This window comes from Apodemus sylvaticus, chromosome 5, assembly GCF_947179515.1.
Source record: "Apodemus sylvaticus chromosome 5, mApoSyl1.1, whole genome shotgun sequence".
NCBI classification, from domain to species: Eukaryota; Metazoa; Chordata; class Mammalia; order Rodentia; family Muridae; genus Apodemus; species Apodemus sylvaticus.
The window spans coordinates 143,777,320-143,805,027 of record NC_067476.1 but is presented as its reverse complement, the minus strand read 5'-3'; the positions used below and the strand labels follow the sequence as shown (position 1 = coordinate 143,805,027).

The 27,708-nt window shown below is 49.0% G+C and overlaps 1 protein-coding gene across 1 annotated transcript; it reads right to left on the bottom strand.

Moving 5' to 3' along the window:
- Positions 1–607: 607 nt before the first annotated feature.
- On the bottom strand, positions 608–25,806 carry Lbp (lipopolysaccharide binding protein). The gene is made up of 15 exons (XM_052184153.1): positions 25,619–25,806; positions 23,441–23,549; positions 22,508–22,636; positions 19,018–19,173; positions 18,351–18,414; positions 14,278–14,341; positions 13,177–13,268; positions 12,484–12,660; positions 10,612–10,671; positions 8,397–8,564; positions 7,279–7,346; positions 6,777–6,819; positions 5,478–5,541; positions 4,660–4,736; positions 608–1,010 (listed from the first exon to the last, which is right to left on the bottom strand). The coding sequence occupies exons 1-15, from the start codon at positions 25,740–25,742 to the stop codon at positions 966–968; spliced, it is 1,440 nt and encodes a 479-aa protein (XP_052040113.1). The 5' UTR covers positions 25,743–25,806; the 3' UTR covers positions 608–965.
- Between the last annotated feature and the right edge of the window lie 1,902 nt (positions 25,807–27,708).

Here is a 27,708-nt window from a genome sequence, read left to right as displayed (position 1 = left end):
CGCTATCCATCTGCTCATTAACACAATTAACGAAAAACAACTCCAATGAGCCTTCTGACTCCCAGCCTGGGGGCCTAACTACATAGCACGGAAATGACTCTTTATTAAGTCTGATCAAAGGCTTATTGTTCGGTAGTTAGAAATCACGGTCTCTCCTCGCAGGCATGCGGCTCGTGAATAACAGTCAGATGAGTTTTTTATTTGGGTCCAACCAAAACCTTCCTTGGATCCATCTCTTCCTCACTTACACAGGCCTCTGTGGGGACAGCCGTGGGAGCCTTTCATTTTGTTTTCATTCTGGGTCTGCTGTCTGCAGCAAACAAGAAAGAGATACCTGTGGGAACAAGGCTAGGCGCCTACACAGGATAAGGGCCTTAGTGATGAACACCAGGCCAAGTGCTGGGGTAGGAGGCGGTGTGTGTGTATGTGTGTGTGTGTGTGTGTGTGTCTGTGTGTGTGTAGTCCTCCACTCCATGGCTGAGGCCCTTATAGCAGGGACAAATGGGAGAGAAAAGGAGGGCAAAGTCTAGCCTTAATGACCACAGCTCCGGCAGAGCTGGCTCAGACAAGATGGCAGAGAAATAAAGAGCTTCAGCTGAGATGTCACGTCATTCTATAAATATTTATTAAGGACCTACTAAGTGCCAGCACTCTGTCAGACATGAAGGTCAGATGGTGAATTTAAAACCACAGTGCTTGCTCTTAAAGTGATTTCAGGTCTCCCACCCAGTGGTGGGAGAGGGCCCTTCCTGGAGAGGTCACTGAGGGGAGGGGCCCTTCCTGGAGGACAGAGTCAAGTCCAGGTCAAGGGTGCATCTGGTGAAGAGGACTGTGGGGGCAGGGTCCACCAGAGCCAGGAACAGAAACATCTTTGTATTTTGAGACTCTCCAGAGATGTGCTGCACATCTGGAATTAATACGGCAGGTCCAGCTGTGGCCTTTGAGGCCCATCTTTCTTCTTGTCCTCAGGCTCTCATGTACTGGACATTGGCACCCAAGTATAGGAAGCCCTGAGGGGAGAAAAAAACAAAACAAAACAAAAAAGAGAGTCCTGTAAGCTGGATATTGTGATGCACACACACCTGCAGTCCTAGCCCCCTGGAGACTGAGGCAGGGGGACCACGAATTTGAAGGCAGACCTTTTAAGAAAGAGAGAAGAAAGAAGGAAAGGATGGAGAGGGGGTGGGGAGGGAAATACAGACAGACGGACAGACAGAGACTATGAAACCTCTACTCCAGAAAGATACCAGCGGTGAAGAACACAAGCTCTAGTAGAGGCAGGAGTGGGGTGGGTGTACATTTCTCATCCTGTCATTCCCAGGCTGCAGCTGCCCGGCAGGCCCTCACCATGTCCTTTGTATCACCTAAGTTTTGTCTCCTTGGCAGAGGACATGAATTTCTCAGCTCCCAGGCCTCACTTTCTTACTGTTCTTAAGTCTCCACTATCTAGAGGGGTGAAGCCCCAGGCCAGCTTGGACTCTCCACAGTGACCTGCCACTGTCTCTGGGAGCCAAAAGGCCCTCGTTAACCTCAAAATTCTCTCCCCCTCCACCCCAGACAGGGTTTCTCTGTATAGCCCTGGCTGTCCTGGAACTCACTCTGTAGACCAGGCTGGCCTCGAACTCAGAAATCCACCTGCCTCTGCCTCCCAAGTGCTGGGATTAAAGGCGTGCGCCACCACTGCTCAGCTAACCTCAAAATTCTAATGAACAGGATAATACACAATAAATCTTACAATCACTTCCCAGGTTGCAGACGCTGAACTAAAAGCTTCTGTACTTGGCCCCTGACTTTCATAAAAAACCTAGGAAGTTTGGGCTGTACACAATGCACAGAGGAAACACCCAGGGGCCAGCCGTGTGAATGGCCACCTAGCCTCGTTCGGAGTAGCGAGCAGATGGATGTCGGCCACAGGCCACAGCATCTCCAGTGGGGTCCATACATCTGCCAGCCCTTTATCTCACCTTGGACATGCTGCTTAGAGAGAGAACTAAGACTCAGGGCTCAGATGGACCACACATCAGGTAATCACAACAGTAGTCAGGAGGGTGAAAAAGCAGATACGCCTCTTGCTGTATTGATGGAGTCAAATACTGTCCTCATGTCAGACAGGACTGGACTCAGCTATCTATCACGGGCAGAAGAAGCTAAATACGAGACGGAACAAGTCTAAGGAGTGCTAATGCACATACACATATATACATATGTATGTATAAGTCAAATATACACATGTATATATAAAACAATATATTAATACTTCATATTAATATACAATATATTAACATACTGTATTACATATACACATATGCATATAATATACATATATGTATATATAACATATTAATATATATAATAAGGAAAAGAAATTAATCTTGATACTAGGAGGACAGTTGTCAGATATAAAGACATTGAAGAAAACTGCGGTCATTTCCTGGTAGCTGTGTCCCCCGATAGTGAGCCTCTGCAGTTAGGTTGCTCTCTCTGCATCAGAATCCAAGGCGTCCCTCGAGGCCTCCCCCCAGACATACACACTAATAAAGTGTCTCTATCACACACTGACCCGAGATGATTCCATTACCATTTGCACTGTGGTTTTGCCTCCCTGCTTTGTGAGGATCTTAGGAAGATGCTCTAAAAAGGGGATCTGGTTGCCCATTATCAGGGAGTGATTCTATGAATTATGCCACCCGTCTCATATTTATGAAAACACTCAAGTCCACAAAGTAGAATTTACCGGGAGCCGGATACTATGTGAAAGCGCAATCCAGTCTCTTTGGAGTGCTTATCTAGCCATTTAAATTATATTTACGTGTATGTATGCATGCATGTATATATGTATGACTATATGTACATATGTACTTACATATGTATGTATGTAGTGTGTATATGTGTGTGTGAGAGACAGAGACAGACAGACAGAGAGATATAAACACACACACCTCTTGGTACATGCCTGGAGATCAGAGGACGACTTGTGGGGGCAGGCAAATGCCTTCACCCCTGACCATGGGTCATTCACACACACACACACACACACACACACACACACACACACACACATACGTGACCCCTGACCCATCTCGACCCTTCTAAATAAACTTCTCTTTGAACTGTCTCCGCCTCTTGAATAAATTCAGACAGATCAGAACTGAAAGATCCCAGGCTGGAGAGATGGCTCAGTGGTTAAGAGCACCGACTGCTCTTCCAAAGGTCCTGAGTTCAATTTCCAGCAACTACATGGTGGTTCACAACCATCTGTAATGAGATCTGGTGCCCTCTTCTGGTGTGTCTGGAAACAACTACAGTGTACTCATATAAAAAAAAAATCTAAAAAAAAAAAAAAAAAAAAAGAACTGAGAGACCCTGTAACAATCTGAGAGGTAATGCTGTACATGTCTCAAACAAACAAACACACAAGCAAACAAACAAAAGAAAACCTTAGGGAAAGAAAAGACAAACCAAGCCTAAACCCAGAGCCCTGGAGACAAGTCCAAAGCCTAGCTGTGCTCGAGGGTGGTAATGGCCTTCAGATAATTTAAAAAGGGTGCACAGGATTATAGCATTTCTTTAGAATGGAGTGCTCTAAACTGCATTTGGGGTACAGCTCTTCCACTTAACAATCGAGAAGCAGACTGAGGCAGTAGCTCAGCGCTAGAGTGTTTTCCAGCGTGTGTGAAAGCTAGCACGGCATAAAATCAATCAAACAAACAAACCCAGGCAATCTTTAGAACTTACCAATGACCTTTGGAACATGACCTGGTGGCAAGGCTGGGATTTTCAAAATGTGGTCATTTTAAAGCCCCAGGCTGTGTTAAATACCTCCTACCCAATAGTGACAGCATCTGTGGGGTTTGCATATGTAATTAATGTATTTATTTTGTCTGGCTCCTAGGAAATGGCTGTAAGATTTATCATACCTTATCATGTTTATCATAATTTTGAGATCAACCATGGCCACTGACCGTTAGAGACTGTGATGGATCCCTGTGGAAGAACTGGACTTGGCCCAGTTCCCACCCTTTAGCTAACGGACACTCAAGAGCATCAGGAAGGCGCAGCCCAGGAGCTCATGATTCTGTGTCCTTTGTCAAGGAGAGGCAATTTAGATGGTACAAAGGACATTTATGAGGCCGTCAGGGAGCCGCAGCTTGTGTGTGTGTGTGTGTGTGTGTGTGTGTGAGAGAGAGAGAGAGAGAGAGAGAGACAGAGACAGAGACAGAGACAGAGACAGAGAGACGAGAGAAAGAGAGACAGAGAGACAGACGGAGAGACAGACAGAGAGAGACAGAGAGAGAGACAGACAGGTACCCACAAAGCCAAGAGGTGTCAGGTCCTCTCCAGCTGTAGGTACATTTCAGGCAGCTGTGACCCACCCATAATGGGGCCCGGAAACAGTCTATGGGCCTCTGTAGGAGCAATACTTGCTCTTAGCCACGGAGTCATCATCTCCGGCCAACCACCAACCCCACTTCATCTTCATGTCACTTCTAAAGGACATTCAGATGGCTTCCTGGCATGTTTTAATTACACTCTGTCCTCACACAGTCTCACGGCTGCAGGACTGAATCAGGACCATCCTCTGAGTCGTGGCTTCCAGACCTGACAGGGCTGCCCAGCTCCTACCCCTCCCACCTCCGCAGCCCCACCCGACCCACTGACCTTGTGGATCTGGAAGTCGAGGTCGTGGAGCTGAATACGCCTTGGCAGAGGGAGGGGGAAGCCCTTGGCCAGCTCATCTGTGGGTTGACAATATCACTGAGGAAATTTGATGATGACTGACAGAGATAGATTTTTACTAAAGGCTCAGCATTCTCTGTGTGCTTGATGGAATGTGTTCCCACTCAGTGATTACCTAAGCCTGTGAGCTAGGTGTTATCATGATTCCCATTTTACAGATATGGAAATGGAGGCACAGAGTGGCCAAGTAACTTGTCCTAGTTCCTCAAACCAGAAAACGGGAGATTTGAACCTAAATGGCTGAGAAGACACTTAAGCAACTACACATGGTCTGAGGGAGGAAGTGCAGGTACCTAAGAGGGTAAGAGGACCAGTGGGCGGCTCTCTGGCCTCTACCGCCTGCCTCCTGTTGTAGCCTGCTGATCGCATGTCACAAAACTGGGCTTGGGTCTCACATTTTATTTTACTATGGAGATGGGCAGTTGACTGGAAATTCAAGGTGGTTGCTGTGTCTTATTATGACCTAATCCTGGTGGGCACTTCCGAAAGTCTCTCCTTCCCCCATGAGGAGTTTACTGTGCATCAGAGACTTGTCTCAATCCCAAATCCCCGTGGAACCCCAGAAGAACATGAGGTAGCTTTCCGTATTCCATGCCACAGTGGCCCTCAGAAGCTCTGAGAAGTGACAGCCCAGGCTCACGCAGATCTCAGGAGACCCTGGTTTCCAACTCTGGTGCAAACACTCTCTCCCCAGAAGTGGGACCAACTCCATCCCTGGAAAGGTCCAGAGCCATTCTTACCGTTGACATCAGGGTAGAGGCTGTTGAGAAGATAGTAGTTGAGGAATGCCTGGAACAGGTTCACCTGCGGGAGAAGAGAAGCAGCTCAGGTGACCATGCAGCCATGTTGTGCCCCAATAAGCAGTTTACTTCAGCCCATGTGATAAGGGTGGAGTTGACTACAAATCTTTACTCTTCTAATCCCAGCACTCAGGAGGTAGAGGCAGGTAGATCTCTGTGAGTTCAAGGCCAGCCTGGTCTACAAAGTAAGTTCTGGGACAGCCAAGGCTACATAGTGAGACCTGGTCACAAAACAAAACCAAACAAAACCAAACCAACTACTAACCTTAATCTAATAAGAGGCAGCTTAAGGACTTTTTTCCCCTAGAAAAATTAAACTACGGGAGACTCTGGGGTTTTCTACCAGTGGAAAGCACCTGTCTACTAATAAACCCAACACAGACAGAATTAGACCTTGGAGATGGGGAGAGGCTGTTGATACACAGACCTGAGCTCTACCTGAAGTGCCCACTCTTAGTTTTTTTGTGGTGGCAATTGTCTTATGTGTGTGTGTGTTTGTATGGATAAATACATGTGTGTAGGTGTATGTGCACATATGTGTGCACATGTATATCTATGTGTACATGCATGCGTGTATACACACATAAACGTGTGTACACATGCATGCATGCGCGTGCACATGTGTGTGTGTGCGCACATGCATGTATGCTCATGGGTGCCCACATGAGTGTATGTGTGTGTGTGTGTGTGTGTTTGCATTATGAAGGACAGAGATGAGCCACAGATGTCATGTCTCAGGAGCTATCAACCTTATTTTCTGAGACAGGACAGTCTCTCACTGGTACCCGGGGCTCACTGATTAGGCTAGACTGGCTCCAGGGGTCCTCCTGATCCTCTCTAGCACTGGGATTACCATGCTTGGCATTTTACTTGTGCGTTTGGGATCTGAACTCAGGTTTTCACACATGGTAAGCACTTTGCCAACTGAGCCGTCTCTTGAACCTTACCTTTTGTTTTTCGTTACCAGATCCTGTGAACCTTACCTCTTCGCTCAAGACAATCTGAGGGGGATTTCTTTTCATTGCAGTTAAAATAATTCTGCCCAATAGCCAACCTTATATTGGGCCATAATTACCCATCGGCCCTGTCTTGCATCTCTGAGGGGTTCAACAGGGCCTCTGGGCAGAGATCTGTTCTTCTCTAGTCTCATTCCTATTCTGGGTGCTATGGCAACTGCTTCAGACACATCAGCGATTAACTGGCATCTTAATCATGTGATAACTAAGGACGGTAACTCACGTTGAACATGCCGACTCTGGATTCGATCAGTCTCACTTGTGCCCTGTAATAAAGCAGAATCGTGGGCATGAACATCCTGCACCAGCGGACGGAGGCTAAGAGGGTCCAGAGAGGAGGAGGCGCTGGTGCCTGAGGAGCAGGAGAAACAGAGATGCAGCAGTGGTGGGAAGATGGGTGGGGCCTCGGGAAGTGTCAAAGCATTTTGTCTTTAGCTTTTAGGTAACCCAATACATTTGAGATCTAAAATTCACGGACTAAGAAAAAGTAGCCATTCAGACATTTGAAACTTGTCGGACAGGACAGCAAAAAAGAACTAAGCCAACCAGAGTACATACTATTTATATTTCCTTCCCAAATGGCAAGCCCTTAAAATTGAAAGGGGTGTCACATCCCACCCGTACCCCAGTCACAGAGTCCAGATGGAGCGTGGCTGGGAGCCCATGCACAGCTCTCCCCACCCCCACCCCCTGCCATGAAGCCCATCCCCGTAGAGGATACTTACTTGTCTGGATGCAGCTTTCCCGTGACCTTGCTGTTGTTGAAAGTTAATGAGGCAAACATATTAGTGACCTGGAAGAGGCAGGAGAAAGAAGCAGACTTTAATGATGGTGGTTCTGATGCTGCGGTTGAGGGTGGGAACCGGCAGCCTAGAAAATTCGCCCACTGGACTACAGCTTCCCACTGTGTTCAGTGTTGATCAGTAAGTGACTGAACTTGGGCATGATCAGGTTTACTTGAAATCACTGAGGATCACAGAAGATAAGTTTTGAACAGTGTGCCAAGAGAAGACCTGGCGTCTGCAACCTTACTCAGCCCTCACAGGTCATGGCCAGCTACCCCAGGACCTAGCTTAGCTTTAGTCATGATGATAATGAATTCTATTTTATTGAAAAACAATTTGATATTATCAGCAACACTCTGAAAGGCTGGCACACCCTCTCTGAGGAACTGCCCCTTCAGAAGTTTGGCCTTGTTGAGTTTGAAGCCTAAAACAAGACAGCAAATTCTTCATCCAGTGCACAGAGTCTCTGAAATCTGTGCCCATTAGCCAGGGACCATTAAGAAAGAAAAACACTTTTGGTATTTAATTTAGAAGGAATTTAGTTCAGGGGAATGATTATGTGGGTGAAAGGACCTTAAGAAAGCCACATCATCATTTCTCTGCAGCCCACCCCACCCTCCACCAAAAAAAAAAAAAAAAAAAAAAAGGTAGGCAGTTACTCAGTACTTAGTGAAAGCAGGAGCCCAGCCAGTATCCTGACAATGCTGTCATTGGCTGATAAAGCTGGAAGTCAGAATGCAAGGGAGCTTGGGAAATGTAGTCTTCAAGGATCAGTTACAAGACAGAGGCAACAGGACAAAGACTAACCACAACCCCGACTTAGAGAGATTAAATAAACAAATCTTCAAATAGCTACACAAATGCCTGGCCAATAAACACCATGAAGAGAATGAATAGAGTGCCACAAATTAAAAATGCAAATGGTAAAGCAGATCGGCGGTAAGAGGAGTCCAGAAAGCCCTCTCTGGGGTTGTAATTTATTGGTTGAGAGCCGAGGAGAGCGAGAAGAAAAGCCCTCGTGAAGGGGAACAGCATTTGCGAAGGCTCTGAGCGTTTACCAGGCCAAGCCGGAAGACAGGTTCCCGGGCGGAGCTGGGCAGAATCACAAAGCCTTCAATCTCCATCTGTGGGGCCAAGGACAGATTCCCTGGACTGATATTCAGAATCGGGGCAGAGACCACTGTTCCAAGGAGCTCCAGGTTCATGTTGGGGTACTTTCTGGTTATCTGAGGGTAGAATGTGGAGATGGATCATGTCAGAAGAAGGAAACAGGGCCACAGAGTCTAGAGTAGTGGTTTCAAACCTGTGGGTCGTGACCCCCTCAACAAACATCTTATCTCCAAAAATATTTATATTACAATTTATAACAGCAGCAATATTACAGTTATGAAGTAGCAACAAAAATAATTTTATGGTTGGGGGTTGCTATGGCATGAGGAACTGCATTGCAGCGTTAAGAAGGAGATTCAGGGGCTAGAGAGATGGCTCAGAGGTTAAGAGCACTGACTGCTCTTCCATAGGTCCTGAGTTCAATTCCCAGCAACAACATGGTGGCTCACAACCATCTGTAATGGGATATGATGTCCTTTTCTGGCACACAGGTCTACATGCAGATATAGCATTTACATGCATTAAATAAATAAATAAATAAATATTTGAACAACAATTAAAAGGAGATTGACTGCTTTAGAGGGAAAACATTAAGGGGACACTTTAGGGCTGGTTGTATTTTCCACAAAGTGAAGTACCTTGTAGAATTCAATTTGGGACAATACTGGGGAGGGTAGAGTTGATGGAAGAATATAGTCCCATGAGCCTTTGATTCTTTTTTTTTAAAGATCCATTTATTTATTATATATAAGTACACTGTAGCTGTCTTCAGACTCACCAGAAGAGGACATTAGATCCCATTACAGATGGTTGTGAGCAACCCTGTGGTTGCTGGGATTTGAACTCAGGACCTCTGGAAGAGCAGTCAGTGCTCTTAACCACTGAGCCATCTCTCCAGCCTGAGCCTTTGGTCCTATAACCAGAGATTCATCTGTTATTGTCAGGGGAGTTTGGGAGGTGGGGGAGGTGGGCTGCAGGTCTGTGAGAACACAGTAGGTGGGCCTTAGCAGGACAGCAAGAAGAAGGCAGGGCTGTTGGAGCTGAGGGATGACAGAGCCTGAGTGTGACCAAGGAGCTAGCTGGGACAACGCCGTGACTCCGAGGAGGCACAGGGCCTGACAGTGCGGGACTCGAGCATTCAGTTCCTTTCTGAATATTTAATTTGTTTTTAAGTTTCTTCTATTGTATGTTGACAAGTGCTTTTGCTTGCATGCGACCATGCACACCACATGCTTGCCTGATGTCCACAGAGGTCAGAAGGGGGTCTCGGATCCCCTGGAATGGAGCTGTGGGTGATTGTGAGTCACGGTGTGGGTGCTGGGAACTGAACCCAGTCTTCTGTTTAGAGCAACAAGTGCCCTTCTCTGCTGAGCCATCTCTCCAGCCCAGACTTCTAAATCCTTTCTCATTATTTTAATTCCTATCTGCACAGTACTCTAGCCTTCTACAAGGCGTGGTTAGAAGAGCTGAGAGAGGACAGCTATCTGGGGGACCAACTGAAGTAACACACACAGAGGTCTGGTGGCGGCAGAACTAATGTTGGTGTCATCAAAGGCTGCAAACAAATCACACGTCCTTCTCTGCACAAGGGCAGGTTGTCTTGCTGTGACCACAGAGGGGGAGGAAGCTACTTGTCTTACAGTACGGAGGGTTTTCCACAGACCGGAAGGAGAGAGCGTGCAGAGTACACAAGTATGCACAAAAGAACCGGTGTGTGTGGGGGTACCTGCAGCCTCCAATGACTATAGACTAGGAGGTGGGGGAGCTGAAGAGAATGCTCAGTGGTTAAGAGCATATTTAGTTCCTGCAGAGGACTTGGGTTCAATTCCCAACATGTGCATGGAACCTCACAATCTCTGGGATCTGACACTGTTAGGAAACTGGGGAGTCTTTCCACACCAAGTGGGCGCCAGGGACGAGCAGGGCCCGGGAGGGGGCGAGCAGGGCCCGGGAGGCTTTCCCTGAGTCACCTTTTACATTTTGGGGATTGTGAGACATGAGAATTCCTTTTCTAGTCAGAAAAATGTCAGCACTGGCTGTACTGGTGCGCATCTCACTGGCCTCTGACTCTGGGTCAAGCAGAGAGGGTCCCACAGGTTCTAGAGAGAAACTGACAAACTGGTGGACACAAGTTGTATCCATGGAGGGCAGAAGGGGCTTTACCTGGGGAGTGAAGGGACTGAAGGCCTTGGTGTTCAGCCGAATGTTGGAGTCAGGCGGTAACTGCAGCAAGAAGACAGGAGGCAGTTAGGGAGGTTTTCATTAGAGCTCTGAGGAGAACTGTGGAGATGGAAGAGTTAGTCACTGCTCATTGCTGTAACAAAATACCTGACAATAGCAACTTGAAGAAAGGGTTTTTTTTTTGTTTTTGTTTTTGTTTGTTTTTGGTTTTTTTTTGGCTCACAGTTCAAAAGTACAGTCCATCATGGTGGGAGCTTGAGGCAGCTGGTTACCCTGCGTCCACAGTCAGGAGGCAGAGAGCGGCACTGGTGATTGGCCCACTCTCCCCACTCAGCCAGGACCTCAGCCTACAGAATGGTTTCGCCCACAAGTGGCTGGGTTCCCACTGTGGTTACCCTAATCTGGGAACTCCCACACAGAGATGCCCAGCCCAGGGCTTTGTCTCCTTAGTGATTCTCCATCCTGTCAGGTTGACAAGAAATACGAACCATGACACTGGGGGAAGGTCAAGACTAGCTTCTTCCTGTGGGTCCCGTTGCCTTGGCTACCATGAGGCCTCTGTCTTACATAGTGTGGGAATCTCCTGGGGATGGGGGTGTAGGTGTGAACTTGTGGGCATCCTTCAGAGTTCTTCCATTTGAGACAAGCTTCTGGCTTGTCTGTGTGACTTTGGGCTGGGATTTTCATGCATAGAGCTCCCTGTGAAGCAGGTGGGAGACATGAAAGTCCTGTGGGGAAATGGGGAGAATTCACCTCCGGCACAACGTTGTCCATCTTTGCCAGGAAGATCACTCTGTGTCCTCACCATCTTGACATTGTTTACCTCAACTCTTTTTTTTTTTTTTTTGAGTCAGTGTTTCTCTGCGTAGCTCTGGCTGTTCTGGAACTCACTCTGTAGACCGGGCTGGCCTCAAACTCAGAAATCAACCTGCCTCTGCCTCCCAAGTGCTGGGATTACAGGCATGTGCCACCATGCCCAACCAGACCTCAACTCTTAAGAAGGAACTATTTAAAAAAAAAAACACCAATAACAACAACAAAAAATCTTTTGAACCCTACAAAACCTAAAAAATCCGAGGGGATTATAAGGTGTGATTTACTGTGAAAGCTACGCTCCTGTCTGCAAATTCTACTGGCAACCGGTACCTCAAAGTATGTATGAGGAAGACATGTTTTCTTTCTTTCATTCCAAGTCACTAAATTAGGTACCCTTTTCACTTTGGCTTTAGGGAAGCTCCCAGACAGATTTGTGATTTAAAAAAAAAAAATCTAGTGTCGTCATAATTGTCATTACTTTGCTCCTTATTTCCTTTCTCTGTTATGTGACTTTCCTTCATCCATTAATTTTTAAAATATTTAATATTATGTGGTGTGTGTGTGTGTGTGTGTTTTGTCTGTATGTACATTTGCATGCCAGAAGAAGGCATTGGATCCTGCAGGACTACGGTTATAGATGGTTGTGAGCCACCATGTGGATGCGGGCAATGGAACTTAGGACCTTTGGAACAGCAGCCAGTGCTCTTAACCACTGAGCCATCCCTCTAGCCCCCATTAAATTATTTTTAATAGACATGCAGGAGTTCAGGACAAGAGAGAAAAATACGAGTTAGACTAGGCCTGGACTAGAAGGTCAGAGACACACAGACGAATCTTTGATAGTTATTTGGGAGAAAGAACTTTGGTCTTGAGTTTTCTGGTGACCCGAGAAAGGAATAGAAATTATGCTAATATATTTTTCTGGTCTTGATATTTGCTTAGCTATATAACTCACTGTTTTCCTAGTGGAAGAAAAATAGAATGGGTAGGAGGATGAGCCATGCTGCCCCGGGAGCACGGTGAAGCCCAGATTCTCACCATGTCATCTGTGATGGAAAAGTTCAGGTAGCCAGCCTGGTGATAAACCCGGCTGGCTATGTTGAAGGTGTGATCTGAGATGGCAAAGTAGACCATTTGTTTACTGTCTTCAGGTAGGATCATGGCTGGAGTTGGGGTAGTGACTGGGGAGCGGTGATCCCGATTAAAAATTTCACCCTGGAGAGAGAAATGGGGACAGTCGGACTGTTTAAAGTCTATCCCATGGCTAGCCATTGAGCTCAGGGGTTTCCTACCTGGTTGATGAGGGGCACAGACTTGGAAACACCATTCTAAACTGCCCCTCTAATGGTGAACTCTTTTAGATAAACTTGTGTCTCTTTTTGCATAAGGGCCCCGGAAGTGCGTGCTTTCCAATGGAAATAAGAGGATGTGTGTTGGTCAAAGCTGGTCTGCCCCATCCAGCTCTGATACCCTCCCGAATCAGGGCGGGCAAGGTGCTTGAGGCCGCGTCGGGGAGGGCAAGTGGGAGTTTTGAGGCTGAGGGTGATATAGAGACATCTGTGTGACTCCCACTTCTGGGACCCCTACCTGCTACCTACTACTCCATAACTCTGGCCCCGTGCACAGCAATAACCTCTAAAAATGAGGATAGACCTGAAGTTAGGGAGTAGGTGACCCAAGAATGGGTACTGGCCTGTGTCCCGTAGCTAACTCCCGCTCCTGCCCCCTCACCTTAAACATCACATCCAGCACTTGGGCCTTCGCTTGGGGAGCCGCCACCAAACTGTAGTCAATGCCCAGGACACTGTCGATCTCCGCTGTGACTGAGTTAGAGCAGGAACAGAGTGAGGGACAGAAGTGGGGCCAGGTGTGGCTCTAGCAAGTAAAGAAGAGTGAGCGCTCACTGTGTCTCTAAAGAGCCTCCACCTGAGGGCTGGAGAGAGGGTCAGAGGACCAGAGTTCAATTCCCAGCACCCAGGTCAGGTTGCTCACAACTACCTGTAACTCTAGTTCCAGGAGGTTCTGACTCCTTTAGCCTATCAGAGCATCTGAATTCATGTATACACACACACACCATACACACACATGCACACACACACACCACACACACATGCACACACATGCACACACACCATACATAAATACACACACATATACACATACATACATACCTCCTGAGTGCTGGGATTATAGGTGTGAGATCCCATGCTTAACCATAAAAAGCCACTTGCTGACACTTCTTCACCAGAGGCCCAGGCTGGCTCAGCTGACTTTGTGCGGGGCCTGGAACATTCACTCAACCAGGGTTGTGGAGAAGGGGACAGTCCAGACCAGAGCATGCTTGGTTCAGGCTTCTAGACTCTCTCTCTCTCTCTCTCTCTCTCTCTCTCTCTCTCTCTCTCTCACACACACACACACACACACAGACACACACATATACTGACATAGAAGTTTCACCAAGTCATTGAAATGTAAAGATCTGAATATCACCTATACTGTATATACTGAGAGCTAAATATTCACGCTTAGGCACGCACACACATACCCAGGCACAGGAGAACACATAGTCCTGAACTTATGTGTTGGTATGCTTTGACATGCAAAGAAATTATCTGAAACCATCCACCCAAGGTCATGGGTACCTCATGGTAGAAAAGCTGGGGAGAGAGGAGGATTTTAAATAGCTACTTTCTACTATTTGGTCTCTCTGAGTATTTGACAGGGTTGGAATATTGCCTTATGAAAAATGAAGAGAAACAGAGACACCGCCCCCCCCCCCAGGGATGTGTCATGCCCTACTTCTGGGGGGTGGGGGAGAGTGTGGTACCCTACCTGGCAGAGTTTGGAGATAAGGCTGCAGGTCAGAGGTCACAGACTTCTGGATCATCTCACAAACCTGAGAGGAACAGGAAGGGAAAGGCTGTGAGTCTGTCCCTTTGGAAGCTCGGGGTGACAGTTGCTCTGCGCTCAACTACCATAAATATCCATAACCACTTAGCAGATGCCAGGCACAGCCGACGCACAAGTGATTTAAAAAAAAAAATCCTATCAGCCTGACATGGATTCCAACAGGGTCGGAGGGGACTGTTCAGAGCGAGCCCAAGGCTGCAGAGGGAAAAGCGCTGGTGGGAGGTGGCTTGGGAACCGCCACCACTACAGGCTTCTTAGGGGAGGAAGTGGCAGGAGCTCTGAGCTGAACAGCTGGCCCTGTCTAAGTAGGCGTGGGGAGGGTGTCCTACGGTCGCCCCCTGCTGGCTGTTGCTGGGTGGTGACAGCTGCTGCAGTCCCTGCCTCCTGAGCATTTCTAGGAAACCCAGGGGGTCACATCTATGAACCACTTACAATTTATTGCCACCAGTGGAGCCGTGAGCTTCTTAAAAGCAGGAAATATGTTTCCAGGCCTGTTTGCTGTCCTGACTGCTGTAATAACTTGAGTTATTTATTCTATAAGCCAATGAAATATGACCGAGAAGAAATGTTTCCAAAAAAAAAAAGTAAATATTCTGAAAGGCAAGATGCTAACCATGTGGCTCCCTTCGGACAACAGAGAAGGCAGAAGAAGGAAAAGAGTCTTAAATATAGAGATGGGGGCTTGGTGGGGTGGCTCAGTGGGTAAAGAAACTTGTGACCAATCATGACAACCTGAGTTCAATACCTAGGACCCACAGAGTGGAAGGATAGAATGTCCCCTGCAAATTAGCCTCCAGCCTCTCTAGGACACCATGACAGGTGCGTCCCCCTCCCACAGATAATAAGTCAATAAGTAGATGTAAACACTGGGCAACAGCATGGAACGGTCTGCAAGTGGCTTCATCCTCAGCCAGCTGAAGAAATGGAGTTTGCAAGGAGCCGACTTCACAGGTGAGAGGGGCAAGCCCTATGTCCACCTGGAGCCTATCTCAGAGTACAGCTCCGCGTCCTGTGTCACCTTATGTTTGTTTACATCTGAGAGCATACATACATATTTTCTTTGTGTATGTGTGCACAGGAGTTTTCCTGCGTTTAAACAGCGTTTCTTTGCTCTCTGTTGTGGGCCTTGTGTGTTGTATGCATGTGTGCACATGCCTGCAGGTACACACCCCTGTGCATGCACATGGAGCCAGAGGTCCACTTTAGCAATCTTCTTCTATCTCGCTCCACCTTAGCTTTTTTGAACCAAAGTCTCTCTCTGAATCTGGAGCTCAGATTGGATGGCCAGCAAGCCCCCAGGACCTGCCTGTCTGTGACCCCGTATCATTTGGGTACAGATGTACCACATCACTGGGTTTTACATGGGACTGGACATCTAAACTCAGATCCTCAGGCTTGTACAATAAATTCTTTTTCCACCGAGATATCTCTGCCCTGCTGTCTTCCATTTGGACAGATTCTTGCTATGTACCTCAGGCTGGCTTAGAACTTGAAATCCTCCTGCCTCAGTACTCCGGTGCTGGGATTGCCAGTGTGTGCCACCATGCTCAGCCCTAAAGCTCTTTCTGATCTGTGAGTCACCCCTGATTGCAGTGTGCCCGTGTGTGCAATGAAAGGAAGCCTTGCCCTAGAGCCATGGTCGCAGGTGGCTTCTCAGAAGAGGACAGACGTGTCTCGTGCACACTTCAGGACAAATGGCTCTAGAATGTTGTCAGTCAGGTGGCAGGCAGTGGGGAAGGCCACGAGGGCAGGGCAGCCAAGGGTAACAGCTCAGATTCTCTTTGCAGCTGGGAGGGAAGGTCATTTGTGAGGTGCCATGGAGCCAAAGAAGGGTTGGCAGCCTGGGAGATGTGGGGGCGCAGCTGGGGAGCTCAGCCCCACCTAGGGGTGTTCCTTCTCTGGAAAGACAGTATTCCCTCAAACCCCCAACATCCTGAGCCTGGCTACTCTATTCTTCCAGAGACCTAAGTAGTTGTGGAGGGGAAACATGGCGTCCTTGGTCCCAGATGCCTAGCAGGGCCTTCTGGAAGCATGGAAACATGTTGCCTAAGGGGGCTGCATGGAGAAGTAGGCCCTTGGTGTTTAAATCCTGATCAGTACCCACCAGGCCTGCCACCTCTGCCTCTCTGTGTTCTGCTCGCTCACAAGACCAGAGGCCAAGAGCTTCTTACATGTTAGCATGTCTTCCAGAGTATGGCTTCTTAGCTCTGCGGGTTCAGATAGTGCCTTCTACCCTAAGCAGGGAAGATCAGGTCCTGTAGCAGCCACAGAGACAGCTTACAGAAAAAGAGGTCTGAAAACTCAGAGAGAGCAGGGGCCAAGCTAGATCTTCAACTCTTCCACGGCACTCAGCTCTTCCAAGGCCTTTGGCACAAGGGCCCCACTGCTAGGATGGTTCCCACCCTGGTCTCGCCAGGCAGCACCGCTGGCTTAATACACTCCTCTGAGCCTCACTAGTCGCACTTTCAAAGTCTGAGGTCCAGCCCAATTTAGAGTTGATGTTTATAACCTCAGGAAAATCTCGAGCTTGAGGCCAACCTGGCCTATATAGTAGGAACCTGTCTCAAAACATGAAAACAACAACAATAATAATCATCCAAGATTATGCAAAAAATAAAAATAAAAATCTTAGCTCATTATTCCTGGTCAAAGCACAAGATTACACAATAGCAGCTGTTATTTTTAAATAAGAATAGTATATTCTGCATTCATTATATTAATTGAGCAAAACAATAATTATACTACTGTTTTTGTGATAATTATTGCAATGTGTATTACTATGTTATTACTAATTAGTATTAGGAGCAGCAGCATGGACTATATATAAGTCAGTTTGGTCTTAGTTTGGTTAGACACTAGGACCAGATGTCTATGGAAGTGCGTTCCAGTGTTCCTGCATTAACCACCAGAGGGCGCACAAAGCCAAACATGTGTGTGTGTGTGTGTGTGTGTGTGTGTGTGTGTGTGTATTACAGACACAGCTCCAGCGTTCAGCATTTCACAACTGGGATTTTGGGGTGAAAGTGTGTTTACAGAAATTGAACTTTTACATAGAATAAAAAGTCTTTGTTCTAGTCAATGCTTACAAAAACGTAGAGATAGGGGCTAGAGAGATGACTCAGAGGTTAGGAGCACTAGCTGCTCTTCCAGAGGTCCTGAGTTCAATTTCCTGCAACCACGTGATGGTTCACAATCATCTGTAACGGGATCTAATGCCCTTTTCTGCATTCACGTGTATGTGCAGATAGAACACTTGTTTTTTATTTATTTTTTTATTTTTAAATATTTATTTATTTATTATATGTAAGTCCAAGCACTTGTATACATAAAATAAATAAATACTATATAAAACCTGGAGATGTTATATTAGGTTTTTTTTTTTTTTTTGATTTGGTTTTTTTTGAGACAGGGTTTCTCTGTATAGCCCTGGCTGTCCTGGAACTCACTCTGTAAACCTGGCTGGCCTCGAACTCAGAAATCCGCCTGCCTCTGCCTCCCAGAGTGCTGGGATTACAGGCGTGTGCCACCACCACCTGGCTATTATATTAGTTTTTACACAAGAAAATACAACACGATATCACTGCCTCTGCAGCCAGGACAGAGACTCATGAATTTGTCCAGTTCCCACCAGCCAGGTTCCTGCCAGGTCCCCAGGGGCACCTGGGCAATGACTTCTTCTCGGACTTCAGGATGAAGGACGGTATGGACATAGTAGGCAAGGCCAGACGGGGAGGGTGGGGTTTCTGCCCATCTACACCCTGTTTCACCTTGGTCAGGCACCTGGCTGGAGTTCTGCCGAACTGGGTGGAGCTGGATGGCGTCTAGAGCCTTGGGTGCTGCCCAGCTCCCCCACATGTTGGCGCTACAGCCTAGACAAGTGGGTTTTCCTCTCTGAGCTGTGATCCCATATGCGTCTACGGCCCCCGACAGCCTGTGTGCATGCGCAGAGACAGAGTCTGTGGGGAGATCCACTAGCCCCCGCCGGCCTTTCTTACCTTATTTTCCAGGACTTTCTGGAGCTTCGACTCGATCTGGTTGTGGAAGAAATTCAGCAGCTTCCTGGGCAGGGGACATATAGCACACAGTCAGCTGTCTGCCACTGGGCACAGGGACCGTGGGGATGGAGACAGCTCAGTAGTTAAGAGCACACACCGCTCCTGCAGATGGACCCAGGTTTGATGCTTAGCTCCCACATCAGGTGGCTCACAAAACCAGTGGCCCAGCTCCCTGCCGCAGCCAGGATGGAAGGCTCCGGCCTTCTGCCAGATCTGCTAAGGTCAGGGGACTGGGGGTTGGAACTAGAGTCTTGTTTTCTAGCCAGGGGAACCAAGACTGGGAGGCAGAGTGAATTGACCAAGGGCTTGAACCTAAGCCACATGTCTCTCCAGCACCCAGCTTCCCCCTACCCCCCCACTCTTCCACCCCCTCACCTCCCTACTCCCCCCCACCCCCTACCCCCCCACCCCCCCTACCCCCCCCACCCCCCACACAACAAGGTCCCCTAAAGTCTGTTGACTTGTTAAAATGGTACCTCAGCTCTCTTTACCTATCTGTCCCAACAGGGTCCTCAAAGGATGGTCTCATGTCTGTGGGGGCACTAAACATGCTATCCAGTTCTGGATACTTGCCAGAGCCCACCAGGGAGTCCCCAAGGTGACTCACCCCACGTTTCCTGATACGTGCACGTCCAAATCACAAATGCGGCAGCTGCACCCAGAGGCAGCGGCTGTGGGCCGCCCTGAAGGATCCATGCCCAGGAGGAGGTCCACTGAAATGGTGACACCTTTGACATCCAGGTCAAAGGAACCGTGAAGTTTCCTGGAGGAGGTCAGAAGCCCACTTATTCATTGCAGCTAGGATCTGAAACCATTGGGGCATAAACAGGAAGCTGGATTCTTACTCAAAACAAGTAGATGCAAGCAAAGATTTACAAGTTAATCCCAAATTAGAAAAAATATTTAATTATACATAAAACAGATTAAATCACAAAGAAAAGAGTAAGCCTTGGGGATTGGCCGAGGAACTTCTAGAAAGATCTGGACTCTTCAGAATCAGGAAGGAAGTGGTTGGTAAACTGCAAACTAGAGAAGAAAATTTCATAATATACAGTAAAAGGAATCACTTTCCAAGACAGTGCAGGTATCTCCTTAACATATGAGCAGACACAAGGCTCATGCTTTAATCTGCACAATGAACGAATTAATAAGGAAGGGAGGAGTCAACATAAAGGAACCCAAGCCCAGAGCAGCTCTCATAGGAATCGTTGTGGCAAGTGAAGTTAAAACAACAATGCCGGTTTCCACCCACGAGGTTGAGAAGACTTTTAAAGATGAAGATAAATAGACACTGTAGGACAGTGGCCCCCAGAAGATCCTGGGAGAGCTTTCTGGAACAACCCAACACAGCTATCCAAGTTCCAGAACACACTATCAGGCCAGACACCTGACTCCCAACTCTTTCTCCCTGACGCCTGTGTGGGGTAGCTCACTGAAGCATCACAGGTTACAGCAAAACAAAATAAAATGAAACGAAACAAAATGAAACAAAAACCACACTGGCACATACATTCACTATCCCTCCCCCATCATTCAAAATAAAATCAACCTACAAAAATAGATAGCTTGGTTATGCTTTGGGCATTTATGTCCCGAGCAGCTTTTTAAAGTAACAAGGCAAAATATGGTTTACTTGCGGTACAGCCTCTGCTCAGGGACTAAAATGCCAGGTGATGCGGATGAACCTCAAAGGCTAAGTGACAGGGACAGACACGTGGTGTGGTGTGATCAAGTCCATTGCCGAGGTCCAGGACGGGGGAGCTGTGCAGACTGGGGTTTGGGGGACAGAGTTGGGAAGTGGGGAGGAGTTATGAATGCTCTTTGGGGTGCTGCAAATGTTTGGGAACTGCACAGAAGCCGTGACTCCACAACCCCGGGACTGTGCTTCAAAGCTATAAATGTACAGGTGCCAGATGGTCAGTATCACGCTCTGCGAGTTTCATGAAAATAAATAAATAAATAAATAAAAAGGTTCAGGTTGGTGGTGGAACACGCCTTCAGTCTCAGCACTCAGGAGGCAGAGGCAGATGGATCTCTGAGTTAGAGGCCAGCCTGGTCTACAGAGCTGAGTTCCAGGACAGCCAGGGCTACCCTGTCTCAAAAAACCCCAAGCCAACCAACCAACCAACCAATAAATAAAAAAACAATTTTGAACGATAATGAGAACAGAACTTCATATGCTCATGAAGAAAGGTGGTTAAGGGCGGATTGGAGACAAAGACTGGTGGAGGAAAGGGTGTGGCCCAGTGCCCCTGGTGAAACAGAGAGTGCTCAGCGTTGCCACACACACTTTCAACAGACACCCGCTCGAGTTACACATGCCACTCACAAACGCCTACTGAAACAACAGAGAAGGAGGCAGAACTAATTTTTGCAGATTTCTTTTTATTTATGTGTCTGTGTTCGGGTGCCCGTGGAAGTCAGAAGAGGGTCGCTGAAGCCGGAGTTACAGTGAGCTGTGAGCTGCCTGACACGAAACCAGGAACGGGTCCTCTGCCAGAGCAGCCAGTGCTCTTAACTGCTGAGCTAGCTCCCCCTTCTCATTCTCTCGCTGCCCAAATAAGTGATCTAACGGATGCTGACACTTCAGTGTGTAAACTTCAGTGCCCGAGTAAGAACTATTAAGGTTTGCGCCTTCCCTACTTTTACACCAAATCTGTAACCCTGCCCATCTCACACTTCCGGTGGGGCTCTGTTCATACCAGGTGCTTTGCAAAAACATGTGGCTGGAAACTGCCACGTGGGACACTGCAGATCTCAGGAGTAGATGTGACCAGACCACCCAGCTGAGACTGGCCAGCTCTTCCACCCTGGGCTGAATTATGTCCCCAAGTGCACGTGTTAAAGCCCCACCCCTGTACCTCTTGCTAGTGACTCCACATGGAGACAACCCTTTAGAGAGATTACTAGAGGCAAGGAGGCCGGGTCCTCATAGAATGGTGGTTCTAATTATCCTAATACTGTGACCCCTTAATACTGTGGGTCCTCATGTTATGTCAACCTCCAGCCATAAGATTATTTTTGTTGCTACTTCACAATTGAAATTTTGCTATTTTTTTATGAATTGAGATGTACATATCTGTGTTTCCCTATGGTCTTAGGTGACCCTTATGAAAGGGTCATTTGCTCCCCCCCCCAAAAGGGGTCGAACCCCACAGGTTGAGAACCACGATCATACGAGGTCAAGATGCAGGAAAGGAGAGACCAGAGCTGTAAGAGCCCACATGGGAATGTGGCAAGCACACCATGTGCAAGTTGAGGAGAGAGGCCAGCTGCCTCCTTGACCTTTGCCTTCTGACCTCTACCCTAAGTCACCCATGCGTGTTTCTTCGTGGGGCTACCTCATCCAGGGGCTGGAGTGCTGGTGACCCTGAATAGCCCTTGATGCAGGACACAGGAAGTGGGGTGAGTAGGCCGAGCTAGGGTCACTGATGAGTGTCTCCCAGTCCCAGCATTCCTGCGCCACGAGCTCTAACTGTCCCTAAGCTTACAGTTCCTGTTCAGGGCCTCTCTCTGAGGGAGAGCACAGAAGGCCACTTCCCAAGGTCAGCTGTAGCTGAAGGAAGACTTTCAGAGTTCTTCCTAGGCCTGGCATACCTCAGACGACCCTCCTCACACCGCTGGGGCCCTGCAGCAGGCTGGTGCTGGGCTCGCCTCATTTTCACAGCAGGGGGACTACACTCTGTGAAAGGGGTTCAGTGGCTTGCAGGGACACAGGAAGAGGCCCTGTGATCTTCAGGAGCCTGTGACAGTATCCTGGGGAGGGCCCATGGATACACTGTGCCAGATGACAGATCCTTCCTTCAACCCTGTGCTCCTCATGGGAGGTCCTAGCCTTAGGATCTAGATCTGTGTGAAGGAAACTAACCGGAACAGGCCATATGGTCTCACTAAGTTCACTCAGAGTCCTCAGGGAAGCAGGCCTGTCCCCTTAGAAGATGTGGAATCTAGAGAGAAAGAGACTTGGGACTTGGACTCCGGTCCCCACTGTGTCCTGGGCTACACCTGTCTGTCCATCATGTGGTCTTTCTGATGACCCAGGAAGAAGAAACAAAGGCCAAAGTCACGGGCTCGAGAGTCTTTGGAACTTAACTTACAGGAAGGATTTTCGCACCTTCCATTTGCCGTGGACGCCGATGGAAGAGTCCGAGATGGCGAGCCTCAGGCCCTGGCCCGGGAGCGGCTTCAGGGAGGAGCCACGCAGTTCGCAGTTTTGGATCTCCAGGCTGCAGGGAGATAGGTAGGTATCAGCTGGTGCCCGACACAGCTGCCCAGGGACCTCGATCCCTCTGTCACAGCCTTGCCTGGAACACCACCAGGCTCCCTGACTTTCAGAGTTCTTCCTAGGCCTGGCATACCTCAGACGACCCTTCTCACACCGCTGGGGCCCTGCAGCAGGCTGGTGCTGGCCTTGCCTCATTTTCACAACAGGGGGACTACACTCTGTGAAAGGGGTTCAGTGGCTTGCAGGGACACAGGAAGAGGCCCTGTGATCCTCGGGTGCCTGTGACAGTATCCTGGGGAGGACCCATAGATATGCTGTGCCAGATGACAGATCCTTCCTCCAACCCTGTGCTCCTCATACCCAGGAAGGGGGCCAGATTTAAGAAAGCCTGAGATAGCCCTCAGAAAAGCCAGGGCTGCCCATGAGAACATAGGTCCGAGCCTTGACGATTCAGCTTAGGTGCCCCCTCCTCTGGGAAGCCTTCCCTGACTGCTCCACCCACAAATGGCAGTGTTAGTGTTCAGGACACTTCATTTTAAGTTCTAAGCCTGTCTTCCCTTCCAGGTCACTCGAAGTAGCCAGATCCTGAATTAACCCTCTAAGGGGGAGAGCAGCAGCAGCAGCTCCATTATACAGATGAGGAAACTGAGGCTCAGGCTACACACTCCGGAGGCATTAATGCTGCTGTGTGTTGAATTTGGGGGCCCAGCTCCCTCCAAGAAAGCCCGACTAAACCCCCCACCCCACTGCTTGACCCAAGAGGCTTCCAGGACCCACTCCTGGGCTTTGTCCCCTCTCCAGTCACCTATGAAACTCGTACTGCCCACGGCCTATGGCCTTGATGTCCCCTCTGATGTCAGGCAGTGTGATCTTGTACAGCTCTCTCTGCAGAGTCAACAGCCCCTCCTTGGCCGCTGCAGACAAGGAAAAACTGAAGTCAGCCTGGTCACCACGCCTCCTGCCCTGTGCTCCAAATTCTTCAGTTGCTGCGGCCATCCCTGGTTCCCTCAGTGCTGGTAATCACGGCGTAGGCTGCCGCTCACTCACGCCAGGCCCCACGGAAGGCAGGAGGTAGGCATCGTGCAGGGTTGTCAGAGCGTGGGCCCATTTACAGGCAAGAACGGAGAGACCTTTACCAACTACGCGACCAGAAAAGGAGTGCTGAGTACCGGGGTGTGGCCCTCTTTCTTTTCTTTGTCCTCCCTAGTACTAGGTCTGTGTAGGAAACATTGGAGGGTTTCAGGGCTAGAATCCTGGCGGTAACATTTTTCATTGTTGTTACCACTGCTCAGGTTAGAAGAGTGGGCCTGGTTCCAAGGGGATAAGCCACACCCACTTTCCCTTGCACGGAGGAGGGGGGAAACCCCCGCACTCCCTGGAGGTTCTGCCTTGCCTCCGCCAGTCTTCTTGACTCTCTGCTAACCCTAACCGAGAGGCTTTGAACAAGAGCCCAGTCATCACTTTCTCCTCATAGGCGGAATGGAGCCCGGAGCCCGGCCTGTCAAAGCAGCAGCAACCTAAGGCAGAAGAGGCACTTGCGGCTTGGGGCTGGCATACAGTAGGTGCTCAGTAAATGCCCAGAACAAGGAAGGAAGGTTCGTTACTAAAAGTGTGGAAAGGACCACACAGCCGGCTTTGGAGCACTGGGTACACACACTTGGCACGTGTGCCCAGGGAAAGGGGCAGAAAACACATGCTCCTGACTCGGGGTTCCCAAACAATTGTAGTTAGTGGCCCCACTCAGTGTTCTGACACGAGTCTGCCCAGGAGTCTGCCCCCAGCCGGGCAATGCACACAGGTCACTAGAGGCATCCATTTTTACCCTTTTCAATGACACCTCTTCTTTAGGGTGTATACGGCAGGATCCCTCCGACGGAACGCCCCCTTTGCCCCTGGCTAGTTCTTATTGCTGGTTCTACTTTACCTCCCCCGGGGAAGCCCTCCCTGATTTCCCCTCTGTCCATAGCCTGTCTTTGATCCCACCATCCCTACTGAACTAAAGGAGTGTTATGACCTCCGTTAGACAAGGCGATGGAGGCTCTCCGGAAGTGATAGGTCTGGGCCGTACAAACATCCCAGCTCTCTCATCCCGTGGATACGATGATTCTGTGTCACTCTCAGTAGCTTATCCAATACCTTCTCTCAGTTTGTAAAGTTGGATCAAGCCTGGTGGCGAAGAAATGGAACCCAGGGTACTTTAGGAGGCTGAGGCAGGTGAATCACAAGTTCAAGGCCTGCCCGGCTTAGAGAGTGAGTTCAGAGCTAGCCTGGGTGACTTAGTGTGGTGCTCTCCAAAGTCCAAAAACGAAAAAGAGAAGGTGCAGCTGCACTGTGGTAGAGCACCTGCCTAGCATGCGCAAGGCCCTGGGTTCGATTCCCAGTACGGCAATATATGAAAATTCAAAAAGAAAAGAAAAAATAAAGAAAGAAAAAAAGAAAAACCAAGCTGGGAATAGCATGCATAAAGGCACCTAAGGAGTGCTCATCTTGAAGGGACTGAACGAAAAGTTTTGGTAAGTCACATGACTGCCGCTCAGATGTTGGCGCATCCCACCCCCACGCCCCAGCCTGGCTTGGTCCCTCCCAGTATCTAACTGCCTCCACTTACGATTTGTGGTTTTTAGGTCATGTTTTCAAATTCCTCCAAGACTCTTCCACAGGACCAATCCCCAGGCGTGGGGGTGGGGGGGCGGCTGTTTACCAAGCACTCTCTGCTGTCTGCCTTCTCTTCCCGCTATCTGCCCTCTGCTACCTGCCTTTTCTCTGCCACCTCCTGCTTCAGCTGCTGGAACCCAAACCTTCCTCCCAGTCCCGAAAACACAAGCTATGTGCTGAGGTCACACATCCGGAGAGTGACCAGCCAGAATCGGAGCCGTTGCCACTTATCCATATAGCAGGCTCCGGACCAGAGGGACGGTGCTCTCCACATCCAGGCTGTTCCTGGTGTCCCGCCTCTTAGGCCAGCCTATTTTAGTCTTCTTACCGTATGCCAGGCCCTTATCCGTGATCCTGGCCACCAGGGCAGGGTTGGCACCGCGAGTCCCGGGCATGGACAGGAACAGCAGTCCTAGCAATGTAGAGAGCAGAGGCCCAGTCCCAGCCTTCATCCTGGATGCTCCCTGGGTGAATGAGGTCTGTGACCATGTGGGCTGGCTCTGGTGTCCTTAACTAGCCAAGGCCCAGGTCTAGGGGGCGGTTCTTGAGGGAGGGCGGGCTCCTGGGAGCGGGAAAGAGAGGCCCACAGACTGGAACCTGCTTGCGACACCAACGGGGGTGGGAGGGTGGGGGGTGGGGTGGTGGTGATTATTGTTGTTACCACTGCTCAGGTTAGGGGCCTGGTTCCAAGGGGATGAACCACGCCCATTTACCCCTGAATACAGGAGGGGGGAACCCCACACTCCCTGGAAGTTCTGCCTTGCCTCTGCCAGTCTTCTTGACTCTCTGCTAGGAAGACCTGGTGTCACAATCAGGAAACTGAGGTTCACTCAGGGTGGCGGCCCAGCCCATGAAAGCAGGGAGGAAAAAGAAGGTTAGGCTTCCCTGCTCTCAGGACTTTTAACTGTTTGTTTAAAGACGCACGTCTCCTCCCAACCCCGCTATGGGGTAACTGTCTGGACAGCAGCTTGGCAAATCTTTCCAGCACCACGCCAAACCAAACACCACCCCAAAGCTCTTAAAACAGCCTTGTGCCCCATGACCCCAGCAAGCCCTTCTGGAACTGCCTGTGCATAACAGTCCTGTGTTCTAATGTGTCAGCTGCCTCGCCCGCTGTGTGACCCAGGCAGAGGAGTGCGCACCAGCTAAGGCGTCAGGGAAGAGGGACTGGTCACGCGGATCTTAACAAGGTCTTTCTGAGTGAGATTACAATGATGCCAGGTTTCTGAGAGCTGGGCATGGCAGGCTCATCTTTCCGTTCCTGTTTTCTCGTTTACCTTTTGTGAGGATCACATGTCTGTGCCCCCCCTCCCCACCCTCACCCCCACCCCCCGTTTCCCTGCATTCTAGAAAATTCTTCCGTTTGTTTTTGGAGATGAGGGAGGGAGGTCTTCCTTTGTAGTCCAGGCTGGTCTTGAACTCTTGATCCTCTTCAAGCCCTTTCCACTAAATTCAGCTTATGATAAAGATGTTAACTGCTAAGCACTCTAAGATTTACAGAACAGAGAGCATCGGGGACCCTCACGCTAGACCAGAGCCCGCAGTGCCTGCCCTCTTCAGCCTTTCCTTCTGAGTACAAACTAACACAACTACCCTGAACTGCCCGAGGGCTGACACGGAGGAAAAGCGAAAGCAGGAGGCCGAGGCTCTGTGGAATAGTCCTAAGGCATTCACAAAGTCCCAAGCGTGTGAGGCCAAAACTGCAGTATTCGACAGCCAGAAAGTAAGAGGAAAATAAAAATGACTCACACCCGGAACTGGAGACAGGAGAAAGGGGCAGCCTTCCCGCCCACAGTCTGGTCTCCTCTTACCCTGTGAAACCCCTTTGTGTTGAGCGTGTTGAGACATTGAGGGTCAGAGTTCCCTGCACCGCCCCGGTTGCCAGCCGGGGAATAAACCTGACTTCCCACCGACCAGCTCTTGCCTCCCAAGGACCAGCTTCCAAGAGGCAGAGTGGCAGCAGCATCTGGGTCTGGTTGGGTGACAAAACTGCGGAAATAAGCGGGAATTGTCATTCCTAATGACACTATTGCCTTTGATCAAAGTCATAATCGTCAAGAAATTATGAAGGGCAGTCTCTGCTTAGGTGGGTAGGATTGTGGGTATTGGGGCTCAAGATATAACTGCGTGGCAGAAGGCTCACTCAGCACACAGAGGGCACTTAACTCTGTAGTTTCCTGGGTACTGAGATGTGGTCCTGGAGATTTTTATGTTTGTAGTAAGGAAAGATAATAAAAGTCCATAGCAGGAAACAAAATTTACAGTAGGGATGGTCTTGTGTTTTCAGATTTTGCCCAGAATTTCCAGTAATTTTAAACTTTGTTCCACCCTCGGCTCCAGGAACCCTTCCCTGACCACTCCCATGTTTTCCTGAGATCCAATAATTCCCAGCATGACATTAATCACACTGCTTTGTGG

Excerpts from the sequence above, each read along its gene's own strand:
- Lbp (XM_052184153.1), bottom strand. The coding sequence starts at position 25,742 with ATGAAGGCTGGGACTGGGCCTCTGCTCTCTACATTGCTAGGACTGCTG. Across the intron at positions 13,269-14,277 it reads TTATCTCCAAACTCTGCCAG|TCACAGCGGAGATCGACAGT; the intron begins GTAGGGTACCAC and ends GCTCTAACTCAG. Across the intron at positions 5,542-6,776 it reads CCAGAGTCGGCATGTTCAAC|GTGAACCTGTTCCAGGCATT; the intron begins GTGAGTTACCGT and ends CTTCTCCCGCAG.